Here is a 17627-nt window from a genome sequence, read left to right on the forward strand (position 1 = left end):
GAACTGCGAGTATTAATGTGCACAGACTTACAGTAAGTGCGTTTGCCAAGGCAGCGCTCGCCGGGGGACCTACATGTAATGCAGATTATTGTAGACACAACACACAGCAGGACCTGACTCCTGGTTTTAACAAAGTAACCAATGGCCAACGCCCCCAGAGGCTCAGAAAACAGCCCCGATGTACAATAAAATACATATGGATGAAAGCTTCTCATGTTCATACACAAGCGTTGATGTGCTATTTAGTCTGATTTACATACCAATACGTATGACGGAGCAAAATCTCCTGAATACTGAGCTCTATTTACCAATGTGAAGCCAGAGCATCAGTAAGATGTCAGAGTGTATCTGTGAAGTGCTCATCAGGCAAATGCTTGAAGGGATAAAATGAGGCATCTGATCTTTTTGTTTCAGCTGTGAAAGCCCTGGGGAATCAGGATGTTCTCCGGAGATAGATGAATCAGCAGAGATCTTATTAGCAAAACCGCTGTGAATTACTGAATGGACCGGAGGAGATGAGGAAACGTGGATTCCAACAAGAACACAATCTGCTTTGTGACTTCACATGCTGCATCACCAGGAGCTCCTCTGCACGCTGGTGATGGATGGCTACCTCGTGGCTTATGAGCAAATTGTGATTAAAGCTCCCACCGATAGACATTTAGCCTCAGAGGTGGAGTCTAACACCAACATGTTTGGGCTTAACCCCATATTATCCATCGTCTGGTGAAAAGAGAGCATGACCGAGCTGCTTTCTGTGGATAAACGTCCTCTGAGCTCCATTCTTGTGTCTCATGTTTAGTCTCATCAGGGTTCCACAGTCTGTCATTCAGTTACACTGTTCAGAGCTTATTTCTAGCGTTGCATAATGTAAAATAATGGAGGGATGTTTGGATCTACTACATTATTTAGCTGAATTAACAAACCTCCACCCGCTGCTGGGAGCGCTGCAACGACAGCTGGTAAAAGTATCGCATAGATTTTAATATTGATCTTTCCATTAAAAGCATATTTATAGAAGCGGAGATTCACCTTTGCACCAATTAGTTGCTCTGAACTTTAGTTATGTAAGCTTGTTTAGGATGCTATTGATATTCCTCTGCAGAAGGCTTCATGTGCTCAATGAAAAGCCTCAGATTAAGAGATCTGGGTGCCCTCTTTGTTCTTTGACTGGAATTTACAGCTTTCTGGGGATTGTGCTCTTTTTACACTCTTAGGCTGAATTATATTGTGTTGCTATTTATCTGTTTTACTTATCAGGTGCTTTCTGGAGATTCTCAAACTAGCTAGTTGTGTTCATGGAAGTGTTGCTGCTTTTAAGTTGACACCTCTGAGGGGAGCTGTACCTCTATAGGGTCCAGGTGTCTGGACAGGGCAACATACTGTATGTTGGGGAGGCTTCTTTTCACCTCAGCACAGATGCGTTCATGGCACCTTCATCTTCTTAGCGATGCACTGCCTTTAGATGAAATCGTCTAAAGCGGTGACGAATTAACAGCGAGCCTTGTGGGAGAAGCCTCACTTAGTGAGCGGAGTTCGGTGTGTTCCTGGCCCTGCCACTGTGGAGCTACTAAAAATACCACGTGTGACCAATCAATCTGTGAACACTTCGCTTTCCCGATGCCCACAAAGCAGATTTGAAGTGGTAGCGGTGGGTCAATATCTGTGACCTGGATATCCAGCAGCTTTGTGACACCATCCGTGTCAATGCACAAATTCATCACAGACGATGCTCACAGATAAAGCTGCTAATTCAGCTGCTCAGATGTTAATCCATAGTGCTGTTTAAACATGGGATTGATGAATGACTGCTAATGAAACTAGGTCAGTTTGATGCCCAAATGACTATGGGGCTCAAATCTCTCTGTGATCTCAATGTGAGCAGACCCCAAGCAGTGACCGTGTGTCAGACTGGAAAAGCTTGGGTGCGCTGGTGTTGGCCAGGGCAACTAGGCCAGACAAATGAGTCTGGGGCAGGCCAGAGGACAGAAAACCATTGGAAATCAGTTCTGCTGAGCCTGATATGGTTCACTTGTGTGTGTCTATTTCAGACGATGGTCTCAGGCTCGAATCTGTGCAGAAAGGATCTTCAAAGGCTGCCCAACGTAGGGGGAAGAGGACGATGGACATGGCTACTCTGCGGCGCCAGCCAAGGTCCAGAGCAACGTCTTCCCGACAGGACCGTGGCTCCTGTTCGTCCACCGCGTCTTGTCCTGTCTTCTCCGGCCCATACAGTGACCATGAAGAAGACCCTCCACTGCGCCGCCTGTCCTCTCCTCTACTCAAAGGCTCTCTTTCCACTCTCCACAACTCCAGCTCCGACCGCAGAAGTTCCCTTCCTGGCATCCAGGCGTCGGATCCGTGCCTCCAGGGGTCTCCGCACGGATTCCAGAGCTCCTTACCCAACCTGAGGGGAGCCGTCTCCCGGCTGAAGCGCCGGTCCCTGGGCAGCATGGACGACGCCGGTCCCAGCGAGTGGAGTACCAGCCCCAGCGTACGCAGTGGCAGCTCCAGTGATGACGATGGCAGCTGGGACACAAACAGTTGGAGCTCAGGGGCCACCTGCCTGCTCCGGACCCCTGATAAGCAGCGTAGCACTGAAGAGTCTGGAGAATCGAGCGGGAAAACTATTAACTCTGAGCAGACATGCGCTTCTACCAAAGTTGAGCCTGAAGTCATTTATCAGAATCTTATCTTCTCTCAGCGTGAGGCTAAAGCTGAAAGCAAAGGCTGTTCCTCAGAGGGGGCTTCCACAGCATTAAGGAAAGAGACGGGAACTCAGAGTGCCCCCTCATCCTCCTCGAACAAGAGCGCTGCTCCACTCTCCTCCCAGCAGCAAGATGAGAAGATGGAGGACAGGCGCAAGTTCACCCAGTTCCTGAATGAGGTCACCTGCAGGGTTCTGAAATCCAACAGTGGTGCTCCTCAACAGCCGCCAGCTCTCCGACTCCACCACCTGTCTCCTCCGTCGCCGTCACCATCGACCCCGTCCCACCCACTGCCAGCAAATCCACCGCACTCAACACCGGCACCTCCACCGCTGTCTGCATCCGCAACAAACCTGTGGTACAGCCCGGCCAGCTCCAACCTCCAGACCATCAAGGAGCAGGAGTCAAAAGACCTCAGCAGCTCCATCCGCCAGTGGAGCAAGACGCTGCCCAGCTGTAAGGTCCTGGAGCCTGGGGACTTGCTGAGGAAAGTGAAAGGCGAAAGCCACTCGTACCAAGAGCGTGACCTGGAGCTCTGCACAAAGATCCAGACTCAGGCTTCCACCGGGAGACTTTATCTAGAGACAGACATCGACCGAGTGAGGCGGTTTGATGAACTGGTGGCTAATGGCGCCCTGGGGACCGAGTGCGGCGCGTCGGACAAGGCTGTGGAGAGAGGGAAGGAGAGGGAAAGCAAGAATCCATGGGAGAGGAATGGAGGCTTGGGGATAGATAAAGGCAAGGAGAGCCACTGGGAGAGGGAGCAAGGAGGCGAGAGAGGAAAGGAAACGGATAGAGGGCCCTGCTGGGAGGACAGATGGATGGAGAGAGGCAGGGAGAAGGTGAAGAAACTGGGATTCAGCAGGTATGAACCAGCAGCTCCCAGTGGACGGAGTAACTGCCCTGTGTTCAGCTGGCCAGAGGGCTTTCCCAGGATGTCCTACAGGTCCACTTCACTGCCCAGGCCCATCAACTTCACCGTGAGTACCCGAAACACACAGTAAAGGCATCTCCAACTTTTTTCTGGGAGTGTCTCACACCATACAGTACGTTACTACTGTATATTACGTAGAGCATAGGCCATCATGACTTATGGGAGCATAATTCTAGGAGCACGCGCCGTGTCTGCGGGTTTATGTCACCTCCTCGCGCCGTAAGACGAGACGTAGAGCGCTGGAAACGAGGTGCCAAAGGGAAAGCGCTACCCGAGCCTCTGATGGCTGCGCTCAGTCTTCATTCAAGGCTTTGATACTGTGTGTTTCATCTCGTTTCTGCTCGGTAGCGCAACATTGCTCTTCACGGATGCGAGTCGTTTGTGTTTGCTGTTTTGCTTAATTGCAAAACGGCTGCCTGTCGCACGGAACGCAATCTGCAAACGTCGTCATCCGTCGGCTCGGCCTGAGCGCACGGCGCCGCACAGTCGCTCCCCGGGAGCTCGTCTCGCTCGCGCCCCAACTGGAAGCGTGACCCGCAGCTTGAACTAATCTCTCCTCACTGGTTTTGCATTTTCATGGCCGCGCTGTTCTCGGGGGAGTGCTACAGTAAAGGTCTGTATTACTTCACTTTAAATGCATTAGCGTGTCTCTCTGCCCTCCACATGGCCAACAGAGGGAGATAGCAAAGAGAAAGTATTGCCTCCTTTGGCATGTGGTATTAAAAATACATCTCCCCTTATTTACTGCTTATTTACTCAGAGCCTGGAGTAAAAATGAGAATGATGGCTCGGGTTTCAAACAAATTTCCCTATCTTGCTCGCCTGGCGGTGCGGAGGCACCTTATATATAAATAACGTACGCGCTTTTCGTCACCTTTTTGTGCTTTCGAGCCTCGGGCTCAGAAACGCCTGGCGTCTAATAAACGGGCGGACTTTGACCGGCGCTACAGTCGTGGAGGCAGGGAGATGTTTGTGGATGTAGCTCGCTGATTAGAATTTATTTACTAGACGGCATCTCCCTGGCAACGGCTCGGCCGCTGAGTGGGCGTGCACAAACAAAGGCGTGCGTTCGGCCTGAAACGGAGAAAACGCCTGCGGGGACGAGGAGGACGATTGAGCCGCATCTGGGAGAACAGACGAAGAGCAACTGGTGTATGGGAACAATTAGCACACTTGCAGTATAAACCACTGGAGGTCACCAAAACAGGGGTTCTAGCTGCTGTTAACTTAATGATCCGCATCCTAGATGACAGATTGTGCCTTTTAATTAACACTTTTCAGTCAATGAGTGTGAAGCCATAGTAGCTGCAGCTCCATCTTATCATTCAGTGATGCCTTCCAGGAATGCCCCCTTCCTCCTCCTCCTCCTCCTCCTCCTCGTTCCTCACTCCAGGCTTGCTCCCTCTGCATGCAGGGATGCTGGGAAGCGGGGATGGACAGAGGGGGATTACTGAGCGTTGTCTCATTGAGTAGTTGCATGAGTCATCCTGCTGTATCACTTGCGGTGTTTGTAACACCCACACGATGCGCCGCATACACATGCTCCCACAGACACAGGCCGCACCTGTAACCATTTGTTTTACCTCCGCCAGTCACTCACTGTAAATCCTGGAGCCGGCTGGAAACAAACACCTGCTCCTGTGTGTGTGTGTGTGTGTGTGTGTGGTCACAAACAAAATATCACTGCAGTGTCTGTGAAATCTACAGTACAGTATATGTTTCCTTGTTTTGTGCCTGTGGTGCAGGGACAGCAGTTTAATTGGTTCTGCACCACAGAACTGAGCCTAAGTACATATGTAAATGCTCCTGTGAAATTCCTGCCATACATTATGCATGTGTAACAGTCGTGTGCAACAGACCTGGTCATATTCACACACAAAGACATGACGGAGCATAGCTGAATATTGTCGTCCCATCAATTATAGTGAGACGCTCACGCCTGTCTGTTATTACTGTAGCTACTGCTTTGGGATTTTTGCATAGAATAAAAAACATTCATTGAAGATTATTATTGGATGGAGCACTCCTACCTCCCCATATCTACACATTCACACTCTGCAGGTAGTTTGTAGTGGTTTCATTCACCATCATTCATTATTTCTGTTTCTCTCCATTCAGCATCTCCACTATCTTTGTCTGTCTCCCACTCTTTAGGCACTTTCTGCAGCAGCATGTCGCCCTTTTTTTCCTCTACTGTTAATCTGTCATATCTTGTACTGCCCCCCCCCCTTCTTTCCTTTAATCCCCAATACTGATATACTGTGTATGTCAAGAGTGAGAAATAATGGATATATTTGTTTGTCAAGACGAAGCCGCTCTGAGAGCTCGTTAAGCACCAGATAAGAGGCACTCCACAGCATGCAGTGGCAGCAGAGGCGCCCGATGAATCTGCTTGATGAATAAATCTAATCATTTCACCCTCTCTGCTTCTCGTCCTACCAGGAATCTGATGGAGAGATGCAGCATGACACAAGGTTAGCCACTTTTACCTCCTCTCCTCCCGGCAGTGATGCCACCCCACCACTCTCTCCCTTTTCTTCGTCTCTCCATCCCTCCCATAACCCCTCCTCCTCCCATACACCTCCTCCTGCGCCATTCAGTTCTCAGCTCCCTCTCTCTCCCTCTCTCTCGCTCCCTCTCTCGCTCTCTTACTCTCTCTCTTTCTGCCTACCAGCGTCTCTCCTGTCAGAATTACAGGAGTCTTGTTCTAAATGCATGCCACTGTGAGGAGATGCACAGGCATATGAATGCTGTGATCCTATCTGCTGAAAATGAGGCGAAAAGCATATAAACGGTAAGGCGAGATGGGGAGCGCATGCCTGCTTGCATTGGCTGTGTAGTAGAAGTGTGTGTAGCTGCTTTGGCACACTTGTGAAAATAATGACTGTTGTGAGTGCTCTTCTGTAGCTGTTGTGCCGATCTGTCCATGTGTTGCATAGTCTGAGAGCTCTGACAGGAAGCGTTGGGGTGCGTTCTACTGTACAGGATGTTGGGAGAATGTGAGTAGATGTCGTACAGTGAGTCAGTCTAATTTCTGCAATGACTGAAGTGAAACTACTGAAGCCTTTACTCTAGTAAATCTTTGTTTTTTTTTAGTTCACTTCATTTGATTCGACTGGATTTTATTGGCGTTAAAATAATGAGCCACTAAATGTTTTCACTGCCCTCAATTTAATCCTATATTCATTCAGCGGATGAGCTCATGCCACAGAGAAGCAATTATGACTGAACAAGTGCATCATGAGAGAAAAGTTGTTCTCATTACACCAAACTCCCCTTTGATAGATGAAGAGGAAAAGGGAGCGGGCTACATGGAAAACCATACTGACGGGTTTGGAGGGACACACATTATGTTTCAGGCAGAGAATCTTCCATAAGTTGCCTTTAAGTGTCTTTATAATCTGCATAACGGATCATAACATCTTGAAGTTAATTGCTTTCACCTCGAGTCAAAAGCCTTCAGCAAATGAGGATGATTCCTGTTTCCTGTTGCATGATGAAAGTAAACAGCACCTCAGATAAGGTGCTGTCCACAGGGAACTTTGGCTCTTTGAAGTGGTTTTCAAACTTCCTGTACAGTGGAAGGAGCTAATGAATCTGGCAGGAAAAACCACAAAGGAAAGGTGAACAATGTGGGTTAATCCTGTTCACCTGTGATGGATGGAACGCGTCACAACGCTGATGTCCAGCCTGTTTTACTCCACTACATTAAGTGATAGGCTGCTCTGTTTGTGCAATAATATCCAGCACCGCTGATGCTCTGTGTCTGATCTGTGTCATAGATAATAAGCCAGCAGCTCACTGAGCCTTGTTTAATCTGTACATACTGAGGCTGATTAAACAGATACCAACAAAACATCAACTATGGTGCTCGAAGATAATAAGGACAGGAGCCGTACTTCATAGAATGAGATTATTAATACTGGCCAAATAAAACTTTGTTGAAACTTAAAAAGTCCAAGACAATGGAAAGCATCTGTTTTGGTCGAAAGAACATAAAATACATAATATTCACAGCCCCTGTGTTTGGCTTTGATTAAACTAAGGACAGAGAAGTTATTAAAACCAGCTCAGTAAAAGCTGCATCTCTTCCTGGCTTCCCGTGATGCTGTGACTTTTAATTAGGTCCATCCAAATGTTTCCTCATCCCTTCATTCCCTGTTTCTAGCAGCGGTCCCCTTCTGCTTGGGCACCGGCCCCTGGGAGCCGTCACCAGCCCACCGCTGTGTCCTCACACTTTGAGGACGCGCCTAAAGAGGCTTTGCCGCTCGCCTCGTGGCTTTGCCTGAGCTGCTGTAGGCACACAGCGCCACAGCACCCACAAGCCGGGGCTGTGAGGAGGCTCCTTTAAGGTTCGCCTTGAGCGCTTTACCACCTCCCGCACGCTCCCATTCTTCTGTCTAATTACTTCCAAGACAGTGGGATCAGAGAAGCCACTCAGGAGGGCGGGCTGGCTGTTGATCTGGGATCTGCCGCGGCGCCGGCCCAGGGGGCTGGCTTTGCCTTTGAGTCGGCATATTTATCCATATTGTGTGCTGCTTCTCCTTCAAGTCACCACCCTGCTCGCTCCCTGGACTCCCTGGACTATAGCAGATACGCCTGTCTGCCACACATCATTTATACAGCTCTGTCAAAGCCAAGGGGACAGGGTCAGCTGAGCAGCATAAGCCGCTGGCGCACGCATGCGGCAGATCTCAAGTGTCAGACCAACGCAAACCTATGTTCTGCGTTTGGGAGGAACAGGATGCGTGACATTTCATTGTCACGCGTAGAGAACAGAAGTCAAAGAAGCCAAAAGCTCCTTGATCTTCTCCACACTGATTACTTATTTTTCGTGCAGCTCATTAATGCACGAGCTCCGGTCCTGATGCCTCTCGTTCAGTGTCATGGCTCAGAGACTTCTCCTAATATAACGATTTAATAACAATCATTTGTTCAGCCTTTGTCGCGTCAGGCGGCAAAATATTTGACATTTTGTCAACGCATACAAACAAACAAACTATAACGCCGTTACGAGCCACGTGTTGAACAAACAGCGCCTTGTGTACCAGTTATACGGCCAGTAAATGCCCAGTACGCCCAGTAAATGCCCGGTTCGCCCAGTAAATGCTTTATTGCGTCCCAGTGGGCTGTATGTTCAGTCTACAGTAAATGCTCATAGTCTCACCACCGTCGCCTCCTGCTGTGACATGGTGGATTTCAGGATGTCCAATCTGGCCAGTGATGATGGAGGGAAAAGTCTCTGAAGGTGAAAAGTGATTCTTTCTTCAGAGGCTAATTTTGCTTGTCACAGCATAGTGGTACCTCTTTGTGCTCTGCAGTGCTGAGCTATTGGGCAGAACACTGTTCCCCGCTGTTAACAGATGAAGCAGCGATGTGGGTCGAAAGCCTGTTATAATATTAATTTATTTTAAAGGAGTTGTGGTCAAACTGCTGTTTTTGTTGCAGTTGTTTGCATATTTATCAGTATTGTTTGTCTTGGTCCACATATGCTGCTTTATTTTTCAGTCACCACCCTGAGAATTCAGCAGTTTCCCTTGAGCTCCTTATCATCTTACTTCATTGGTTGTGTTACTGTGAAACATATTGACTATTGTCTACAGCTGTGGTTGGAACCAGACATTTTCCCAGTAGGTGGTGGAGATGAAAGCAGAGCTCAAAGATGACTGATATGTATTCCAGTAGAATATTATTATGGCTTGTGTGCAAAGCAAAACTGTTTGTAGCTCACATTTCAAACACAGAGTTTTAGAAAGCACGATATAAAAGAGATAAAATAGCTCAGTTCAAAACAATAAAACATAATTTGTTTTTTAATTTTATTTTTAAGAAAATAAGCAACAATATGTTTTATAATGCAGGTTTAAACCTTCCCTCACACCCGTGTCACCAATGGGGCTAAAAGCCAGGGCACTATTTACAGTTGGAGTAAAGATGCACAGTACAAACACAAACCATGACCAGCTATTAAAACAAGGTTATTGGGGTTAGTTTACAGCTTTAAACCACTTCTCTCTACAGTGTTGGATCAAACCACTTGTCATCTGCCGAGCTGAGAGCACAGGTATGTCACGACTGTGTTGTCGTGGCAACCTCAGCGAGGACCGAACTCACTCGGTTTCGCTGAATTCTAACAAAGAAGAGTAAAGCAAACGTAGTTTGGACTACAAACACACAGTAGCCAGTTTTTCCCCTCCAACAAATGCATACCAACATTTACAATGTTTCATGGTAAAGTATGTGGACCCTTTGTGTACTAACGTAAAGTAAAGAAAAGAGTGATGTGCTCATACAGTAAATGACATGCGTGTCTGCGTGAAGCAGCTGGTCCTTGGCAGGATGCCACTGCTCCTCAAACAAACATCACGACTCGCCTCCAGTTTGCCGGAGTTCACCTTTAGCTCCACGGCGCTACTGGGAAAACCATTCTGTAGACTCACGAAATAAAGCTTGAATTGTTCAGGAAGAGAATGAGCAGCTGTAAGAGTAGCAACGCACCAAGCAGCCTTCACCTTAAATGCGCAGTGAACTTGTCAAGTACAGAGGCGGAAAATTCTAATGCGGGTTATGGTTTGGAGCATAGATGAGGTTTATGGCCAATTCCTGCCAAAAGTGTTCACGTACTTTTACCAACCCCTTCTGAGAATCATTGCTGGGTGTAATATCTGGATCTCTGACTGCTGTTGCTTGTTTGAAGGGGTGAAGAACACAATGAAGGGCTGCAACGTGGCGCAGTGCAGCTGTGCACAATATCATTACCCGCTTATGTCAGAAAATGCAAAAACACAAAAAACATATTGTCAATATACAGTTGCAGCATTGGGCTAAAGCAGAGGTCTATCAGTAATTGTTGGAAGGAGAGGCAAACTTTAAAATATTTCTTTCGCCTTTGGCTAAAGAGAAATTAATTTAAGGTGCTGTAGGCTGAGGTTGTTTTTCTTGATGAGAATATAAACATTATTGGAATTGCAGCTGACTTGAACTTACTTTGACACGATTTGAACTCTTAAACTATTAAATTGTCCACATTTCTGCCCAGAAGGTGTTCTAACAAATATGTACGGTCAAAACACACTCAGAACTCCTCGGCAGACGGCGGCTGTTTCATCCCGTGCCCACGAAGGCAGTTACACACTGGTGTTTGATAAAGCTGAATGTGAAATTCAGGGCAAGCCAGTCGTTCAGCGGCACCTACATTATCCCTGCTTCAAGTCCTGGCTTCTCATGTATTGTTCTCTGCTCTGTCGCTGTCTTCTTCACATTCCTGAGAATAAATGAAGAAGAAAAAAAGGCAAAGCTGGGAGGAAAACGGACAGAAACCTTGTTAAAAAGACAAATTCTGATTTAGAGCAAAGAGTCCAAGGACCTAAAGACAAAAGACCTGACCCGATGTAACACACAATGTGTACTGGCAAATTTGAGACCTACAAAAATGTATTGAATATTGAAACTATTGAACAAATGTATTCATAGTTATTATAACAGAAGAATTGAAAAATATTTGATTCACATTCATAACATTCAGCCCATTCTTGTTCAATTTCCCACAATGCACTTGCTGTTAGAGCATCATTATGATCCCTGACCCCTCAGTTATTCTGTGATGTGGTTTGAATCACGTTTCTTCCCTTTAGAGACACATGTTTAAAGTCAGACATGTACAGTAACAAGACTCCCTCTAAAATACTAATAATAGCCGTGAATGAGCCTGAAGTCACTATTTAGCCCGTGTCACAATGCAGCCGTTGGATTCAGCGTCTCACTGCCTGAAGTGACAGATGTAGGATGTATTGCATTATGCGGCATAACAAAGTAGGTTTGAATTGGACTGTGGGGAGACGAGAGCAGACAGAACCGCGTCGCATTAAGCGTGGCTTGGCAGGAGCGGGTTACAGATGGTGCCGCGCTACTCAATTTAAACTTTCTTTATTGTGGAGCTCCGTTCGCCACACGAAGCAGCTTCCATTAAAGCAGAACGGTCCCTCCGTCGCAGCTGTGGTTTGACGACGGTCCAACTGGGAAATGCCAAGTACAGGAATGGTCTAATCGCACAATGCGGCGCACACCGGCAGTAAAAAGCCCATGAAGGCGTGGTGGGGGCCGTCCCCAGCAGCTGCGCCCCCTCGGTGGGATCCCATCAGGTACGGACAAAGTGGAAATATATTCAAGACCGACTGGACACTCGCCCTCACGCCAATAAAATGTAGTGCTGTGACCGATGCTCTGTTACAGGGACGTGGATGGATGAAGGGGGGGGGGGGGGGGGGGTCTGATGAGTCACAGTCACAGCAGGAGCAGCTAGTCATTACCAGGTTGTTTGTCCCCGGGAGGTGGTTCTGTTGGACAACAGTGTTCCAGCTGCAGTCCAACCGCGAGGAAGGATCACGTTCGGCTCTTCAGGTCTGACTCACTCTGAATGAAACCACTGGCAATTCAGATAATGAAATTCACCCTTCATTCAAGTCTTAGTGGCTCAAACTAAACACACACTTTATCACTGGTGTTTTATTATAAGACGGATTGCTTCATTTCGTTCGTTTCAGGGCCAACGAGTTCTTCTTTTCATCCACTTAAGGTTGAGTCCTTTGATGTGTAGCTAGATTTGAAGGGGCAGATAAACAGGGAACGGCTGCGCTCCTTGTCTTCAGGCGGCGCATTCTGTTGACTACGTGTTGATCGCGGATGCTCGGGTGACTTAATGCCCAGAGCTGTTTCTCTTTTCCTGGCCGCCGGTAGCGGAGCGCGCACAGGAGACCGTTGTGTTTCCAGAGTCTTGCATCAGAGGAAGGAGACAGCACATGGTCCTTAAATAAACCTCCAGCCGCAGTGGAACCGCATCAGCGAGGGAGAAAAGTTGGGGAATTTGGAAAACATTTTTTTGCTAATTATCACCGCTTCTGTTTGTGTCCGGTCGTGTTTTGAGCCACAGCAGCTATTAATTGATCACTGTGGGTTCCTATTTGCATCAGAATGCATCATATGAGCTTCCCTTAAGGATCTTAAGGCCAAAGTAATTACGGAGGGGGCAAACGTCACATTGGAACATTGGCGCGGGATGAATGTTGGCTGGTTGTGAATGAAAGCGCGTGTGTCGTCTGCTCACTGTGGCGCGTTGTCATCGAGGCGAGCGGGGTCTGATCGCGTCGCTGTCGTCTGCTGTTGGAGGAGAACGAGCTCCATTTCCATATCGGTGCTGCTTTGGGGGCTGGTGGCGGTGGAGGCGGCGGTGAGCCTGTCATGAGGTTCTCTGAGGACTTCAGATTTGTTCCTTTATGGAGATGGTGTTTGGCTTGCCGAGCAGCACCTGAGGCGCAGGGATCTGCTGTTTATCCCTGCGGGTGTGCGGGTACAGTGCTTCATACAGTACGGCTCTCACTTCCCCGCTGCCTCCGTCTCCTGCCTCTCCTTCGCTTTCTGAGCCTCGCAGATAAGCAAATGGCTGCAGCGGCCGTATTAACAGTGTTTCCAGAAACTGCCATTGTTTCCTGAGCCAATGCTGAAGGGAGATTAAAAATAATAAGTAGTGGTGTCGTTAAAATGGCAGCAGCAACAAAACACGTACGTCAGTGCATTGTTGGACTGTTACGCTGCAACTGTGTGAGCGCTGATAAAAGGGGGGCCGCTGCTAAAGCTCCATCTGTGAACCTTCGTCTTTACGGGTGCTCTTAAAAAAGAAAGTGTACAAACCGGGCTGGACTGGTTTGACTTACAGTCACTTAATGTACAAGCACCACACACTGGTTTTTACAAATGGCAGATGCTTCACCTTCATCCTTGAAAATGGAAAAAGTCAGAACTAAACGGGTTAGATTAATTATTAATTGTAAAAATTTTATACATGTTTCTCCCAGAAAGATGTTTCTGTTTGCTGTTACTCTGATACAGTATGAGCTAGACAGACAGACAGACAGACAGACAGACAGACAGACAGACAGACAGACAGACAGACAGACAGACAGACAGACATATAGATAGTTATTGATCCCACAGTGGAGAAATTCAATCACTGAAACAGCCACAGAAGACAGCAAGGAGAAAAAGGAGCATAAAAAATAATAGTAATAATAATAATAAACAGCATATTAACAACTCAGAAATAGTGTCCAAGATAAAGTGCCCAAACAACAGTGCAGCTTTGAGCCTGTTAGACCTCTACATTGTACAGTTTACGTCACAACCTCTGAAATCCAATAATACAGACGTGCCAATTATACCTGCCATGTACTTGGAAGGTAAACTGCTCCTTATTTTTAACATTTATAACGTTTAATGCCCCATACGAATGATGTATGTACCAAATATGTCTCTTATATATCAAGTATCTTGTGCAGACCTGCTGTATCCAGAGACTACGTCTTGACTGTGGATCTGTCTGTCGTAGCTGCTTCATTGTGTTTTTTTTGTTTGGTCTGTGGTTCATGTTGTCCTCGTGTGTTGCAGCGAGTCAGCACCGCTGTCACTGTGCAGCTGCACAGAGAGAGAAGTCGGATGCGTTTCGGTGGCAACGTAATTAAGTTGTTATAGTGCGAGACCACATGTGGCTTCGGAGGAAATGGCAGCACACGCATTTTTCATAACACTGGTTTATGGAGGAATAGCCTTTGTGTGCAGGTCAGTAACTCTCCAACCCACAGGGTCTGCTAGAAGCTGACATAAATGGTGAGGAAGGAGGTTCCAGCACTGAAATATTTACCTCCTCTACAGTAGGTTTCACCCGTTTGTTGGATTAAACAAGTTGAAATGGGCTGGTGGTGGGTTATGTATAAGTAACAGATCAAACGCTTTTTTTTCATTGATCTTTTAACATGATGTGTAAATTTAAACAGGCGGTGCAATAATTCATAGTATTGCATATTATTTAGGTTTGTTTACTGAACTTATCTAATTGATCCCCAGACTCGGCTCCGTCGTAGCAAAAAGCCGCTCATTTTCCAAATCCGCACAATCTCCGTTTTACTGGAGAGCGAAAATGTGCCGCTAAATCTGTGGGACTTCAAAGCTCCTTTCCTCTGCTCTCTTGCCAGGGTCATCGCAGATAGCCAACTCCTATCTGCCTCCCCAGGCAAGACTTAGAGAGCTTTGACCGTGGGTCTGTGGTTAGCGTTCGAACTCGCAGCAGCAGCAGCAGCAGCGGAGGCAGCAACTACGCACGCGAGCTGAGGTAGCCAGGAAAAATATGAAAAAGATATATATTGGCAAAACCGCCCTCAAAACCCAGAGAAATGGTTGCAAACATCAGAAAAGAAGGTAAGAGGAGTCCGTCTGTGTGAACTCATCAGCCATTCATTCATTCATCTGGACTAGAGGATCACACCCTCATAGAGATGTACAAAGCATCTGTTCCATCGTTCCATCGTCATTCAGTCAACGCTTGGAGTTGACGTCTACTGCTGCACTCACCAGCAGCATAGAACATGCACGCTACCTGCCATAGCATTTGATAGAGGTGCTTTAAGTGCATAGATGGGTCCTCTCTTGTCCACTCTTTGTGTGGAACCCGTTTTCCCTTCGTGCCAGCTGCCGACTGAGGCTTTGGGCCGAGATGAACTTAGAGGAGTTCTCATGGCGCCTGCTGGTTGGCAGCGCTGAATATCTACACGAGCCAAGTATCCATCAGTCTGGCAAAAAGCTGACCCCCCCCCCAACGATGCACATTCATTCCATTCACCAAATCCTGCCCTCAGAGTGTTTGTCTTCAAACTTGCATCAAACTGAAGTGTTGCTCTCTGTCTGGTTTGATGAAGATGTTGACGTGGTCGTGCTGGTGTTGAGGCCGCACCTCTCACTTCTCTCGCTCTCTGCTCCTCTTCTGCAGCTCCTCGCACACAAAGCTGCGCTTCATTCTATATTTCCACCTCCTCTTCTATGAATTACCAATGCTCTGTGTCTGGGGGCTAAATTCCCCTCCTATTCTTTCACAGACTTGATAGGGGGCTGTGTAATAGAATTCACCATTACACCAATGGGAGCTCCTGTCCCGGCCCCGCTCGCTCCCTGTGAATGGGAAATCATTAGCATTCCTCCTCCATCCATCTCCTCCTCCCCATCGGGTCTGGGACCTCTCTTACTCCAAAGTGAATTACACTCAGCTACGCTTCATCTCCACCTCTCCCCCTCAACAACTGCATGCACACTTCACGTTATTCACCCTGTTGTCTTCTCTGCTAGGCGCTGTCTCCTCTCTGTCTCTCTCTCTCTGTCTCTCTCTCTCGCTCTCTCTCTCTCTCTCCCTCTCTCTCTCTCTCTCTCTCTCTCTCTCCTCTCTCTCTCTCTCTCTCTCTCTCTCTCTCCCTCTCTCTCTCTCTCTCTCTCTCTCTCTCTCTCTCTCTCTCTCTCTCTCTCTCTCTCTCTTCAGCAATGAAACCTGTGATGCTGATGTTTTCTTGATCCCCTGTTCTGTCTACCGCCTGTTCAGCTCCTTCCACGACCACAAGGATGACCTCCGCAAGCGCCTGTCGTACACCACGCACAAACTAGAGATGGTGGAGACGGAGTTCGACTCCACCCGGCAGTATCTGGAGACGGAGCTGCGCCGGGCGCAGGAGGAGCTGGAGAAGTTCACAGAGAAACTTCGCAGGTGCGTACACAGTCTGCGTGAGGCAGCATTTAAAGGTGTGGGTCCGTGGTACAGTAGATGAGAGAAGGCTGTAAAGAGGATTGCCTCTCATCTCTACTGAATCCAAAGTTTTCAGAAATGTATTCCTTCCCACTTTAGGGCAGTACGCAGTCCCGGGACTATCTCTGACAACTTTGTAATAAATCTTAATTTATTCTTCCAACAAGAAGAGGAAGCTGTAGCCTGGTACCGAATAGGAGAGTGGCCTTCCAGCTGTGCGTTTTAATTTAGCAGCGTGATGAGAACCTCCGAGCGGCAAGTTTATCTGCAAACTCTGCAAAGCTTCGGGTCAGAAGCGAGTTTTCTCTGTGGCCGCGGTGTAAATAAACGCGCTGCATCCAGAAACCTGAAGCTCCTCTTTGAAGCGCATCCCTGCCCCAAAACGTGCAAACTTGGAAGCAGAGATCCCGATGTGCTGTACAGTATGTGTTGTCGTCATCGCCAAAGGCCGAGCACTAAGTGATCGGTAGCACTAGCGGATGATCAGGATATCTGTCCCACAGAACCATGTTAATAAAGCAAAGCTTTGTTTCTTTATGCGCTCGTGAAATGACTAGCACCACTCAGCTGCTGCTGAACAGCAAACTGCTGTTCTCCATTGACGGGCCGCACTCATTTTCACTTATGCTCAGTCTTTATCTGTTCGGTCTCTTTCAACTCTGACTTTCATGCCGTGTCTTTGCTTTTTGTTGGCCACGCTCTCAGTCTGGTTAATGGAGTCATGCTGTAAATGCTGCTTTAGCAACGCTCACTGAGGCTTTAGAGGGAACCAACGTGAACGCGCCAGACTGAAGGTGACATGATAAAAGGAACACGCTAACAAACAGGGAGTCACGGTCCTGTTCTATTAGGCTCACTAATGTACCGAAAGTCTGTGAAAGGACAGCAGCGAGGAGAGAAATGAAAAGAAGGGGAAGAGCAGAGGGTTCAGGGGCAACACAAAAGCAAAAAGGCGAATTTAAGAAGAAAACATAAAACCTGAAAGAGTCCACCTCAGCTGCAGACTCAGCTATTGGCATGTTTTGAATGTTTTTCTGAAGGATGAATATTTCTTACTATTTACCTCTGTGGCACTTAAATCAAAATATTTTATCTTGAGTATTCAGTACTTCAAATATCCCCCCTCTCAAAGACCCACCATCATTGTTCTAACCTTAATATTTATTTATTCCTTGCATGTTATTAATCATGTTTTAAGGCCTCGTGTTTATTTCTTTAGGATCCAGAGTAGCTATGCAGCTCTCCAGAGGATCAACCAGGATTTGGAAGACAAGATGCACCGAACGGTGAGAAACGCCTGCTAAAGTAACTAAAACAGTTAGAGTTATTTATTAAAAAAATAGTATGTGTATATTGGAAAATATGATAT

General features: G+C 47.3%; 1 protein-coding gene across 12 annotated transcripts in view; it reads left to right on the plus strand.

The window, feature by feature from the left end:
* LOC114848811 (uncharacterized) overlaps nt 1–17627 on the plus strand; it is a 43087-nt gene that overhangs the window by 12583 nt on the left and 12877 nt on the right. For 8 of the 12 annotated variants that reach the window (XM_055505776.1, XM_055505779.1, XM_055505780.1 and 5 more), the window contains 4 exons: nt 415–3688; nt 6085–6116; nt 16058–16219; nt 17478–17544. In XM_055505776.1, coding sequence (XP_055361751.1) covers nt 2024–3688; nt 6085–6116; nt 16058–16219; nt 17478–17544 — 1926 coding nt within the window. In that variant the 5' untranslated portion in view covers nt 415–2023. The remainder of the gene's footprint in view (nt 1–414; nt 3689–6084; nt 6117–16057; nt 16220–17477; nt 17545–17627) is intronic. The other 4 variants (XM_055505787.1, XM_029139591.3, XM_055505785.1 and 1 more) reach the window with 3 other exon arrangements.

This window comes from Betta splendens, chromosome 22 (genome assembly GCF_900634795.4).
Source record: "Betta splendens chromosome 22, fBetSpl5.4, whole genome shotgun sequence".
NCBI lineage: Eukaryota > Metazoa > Chordata > Actinopteri > Anabantiformes > Osphronemidae > Betta > Betta splendens.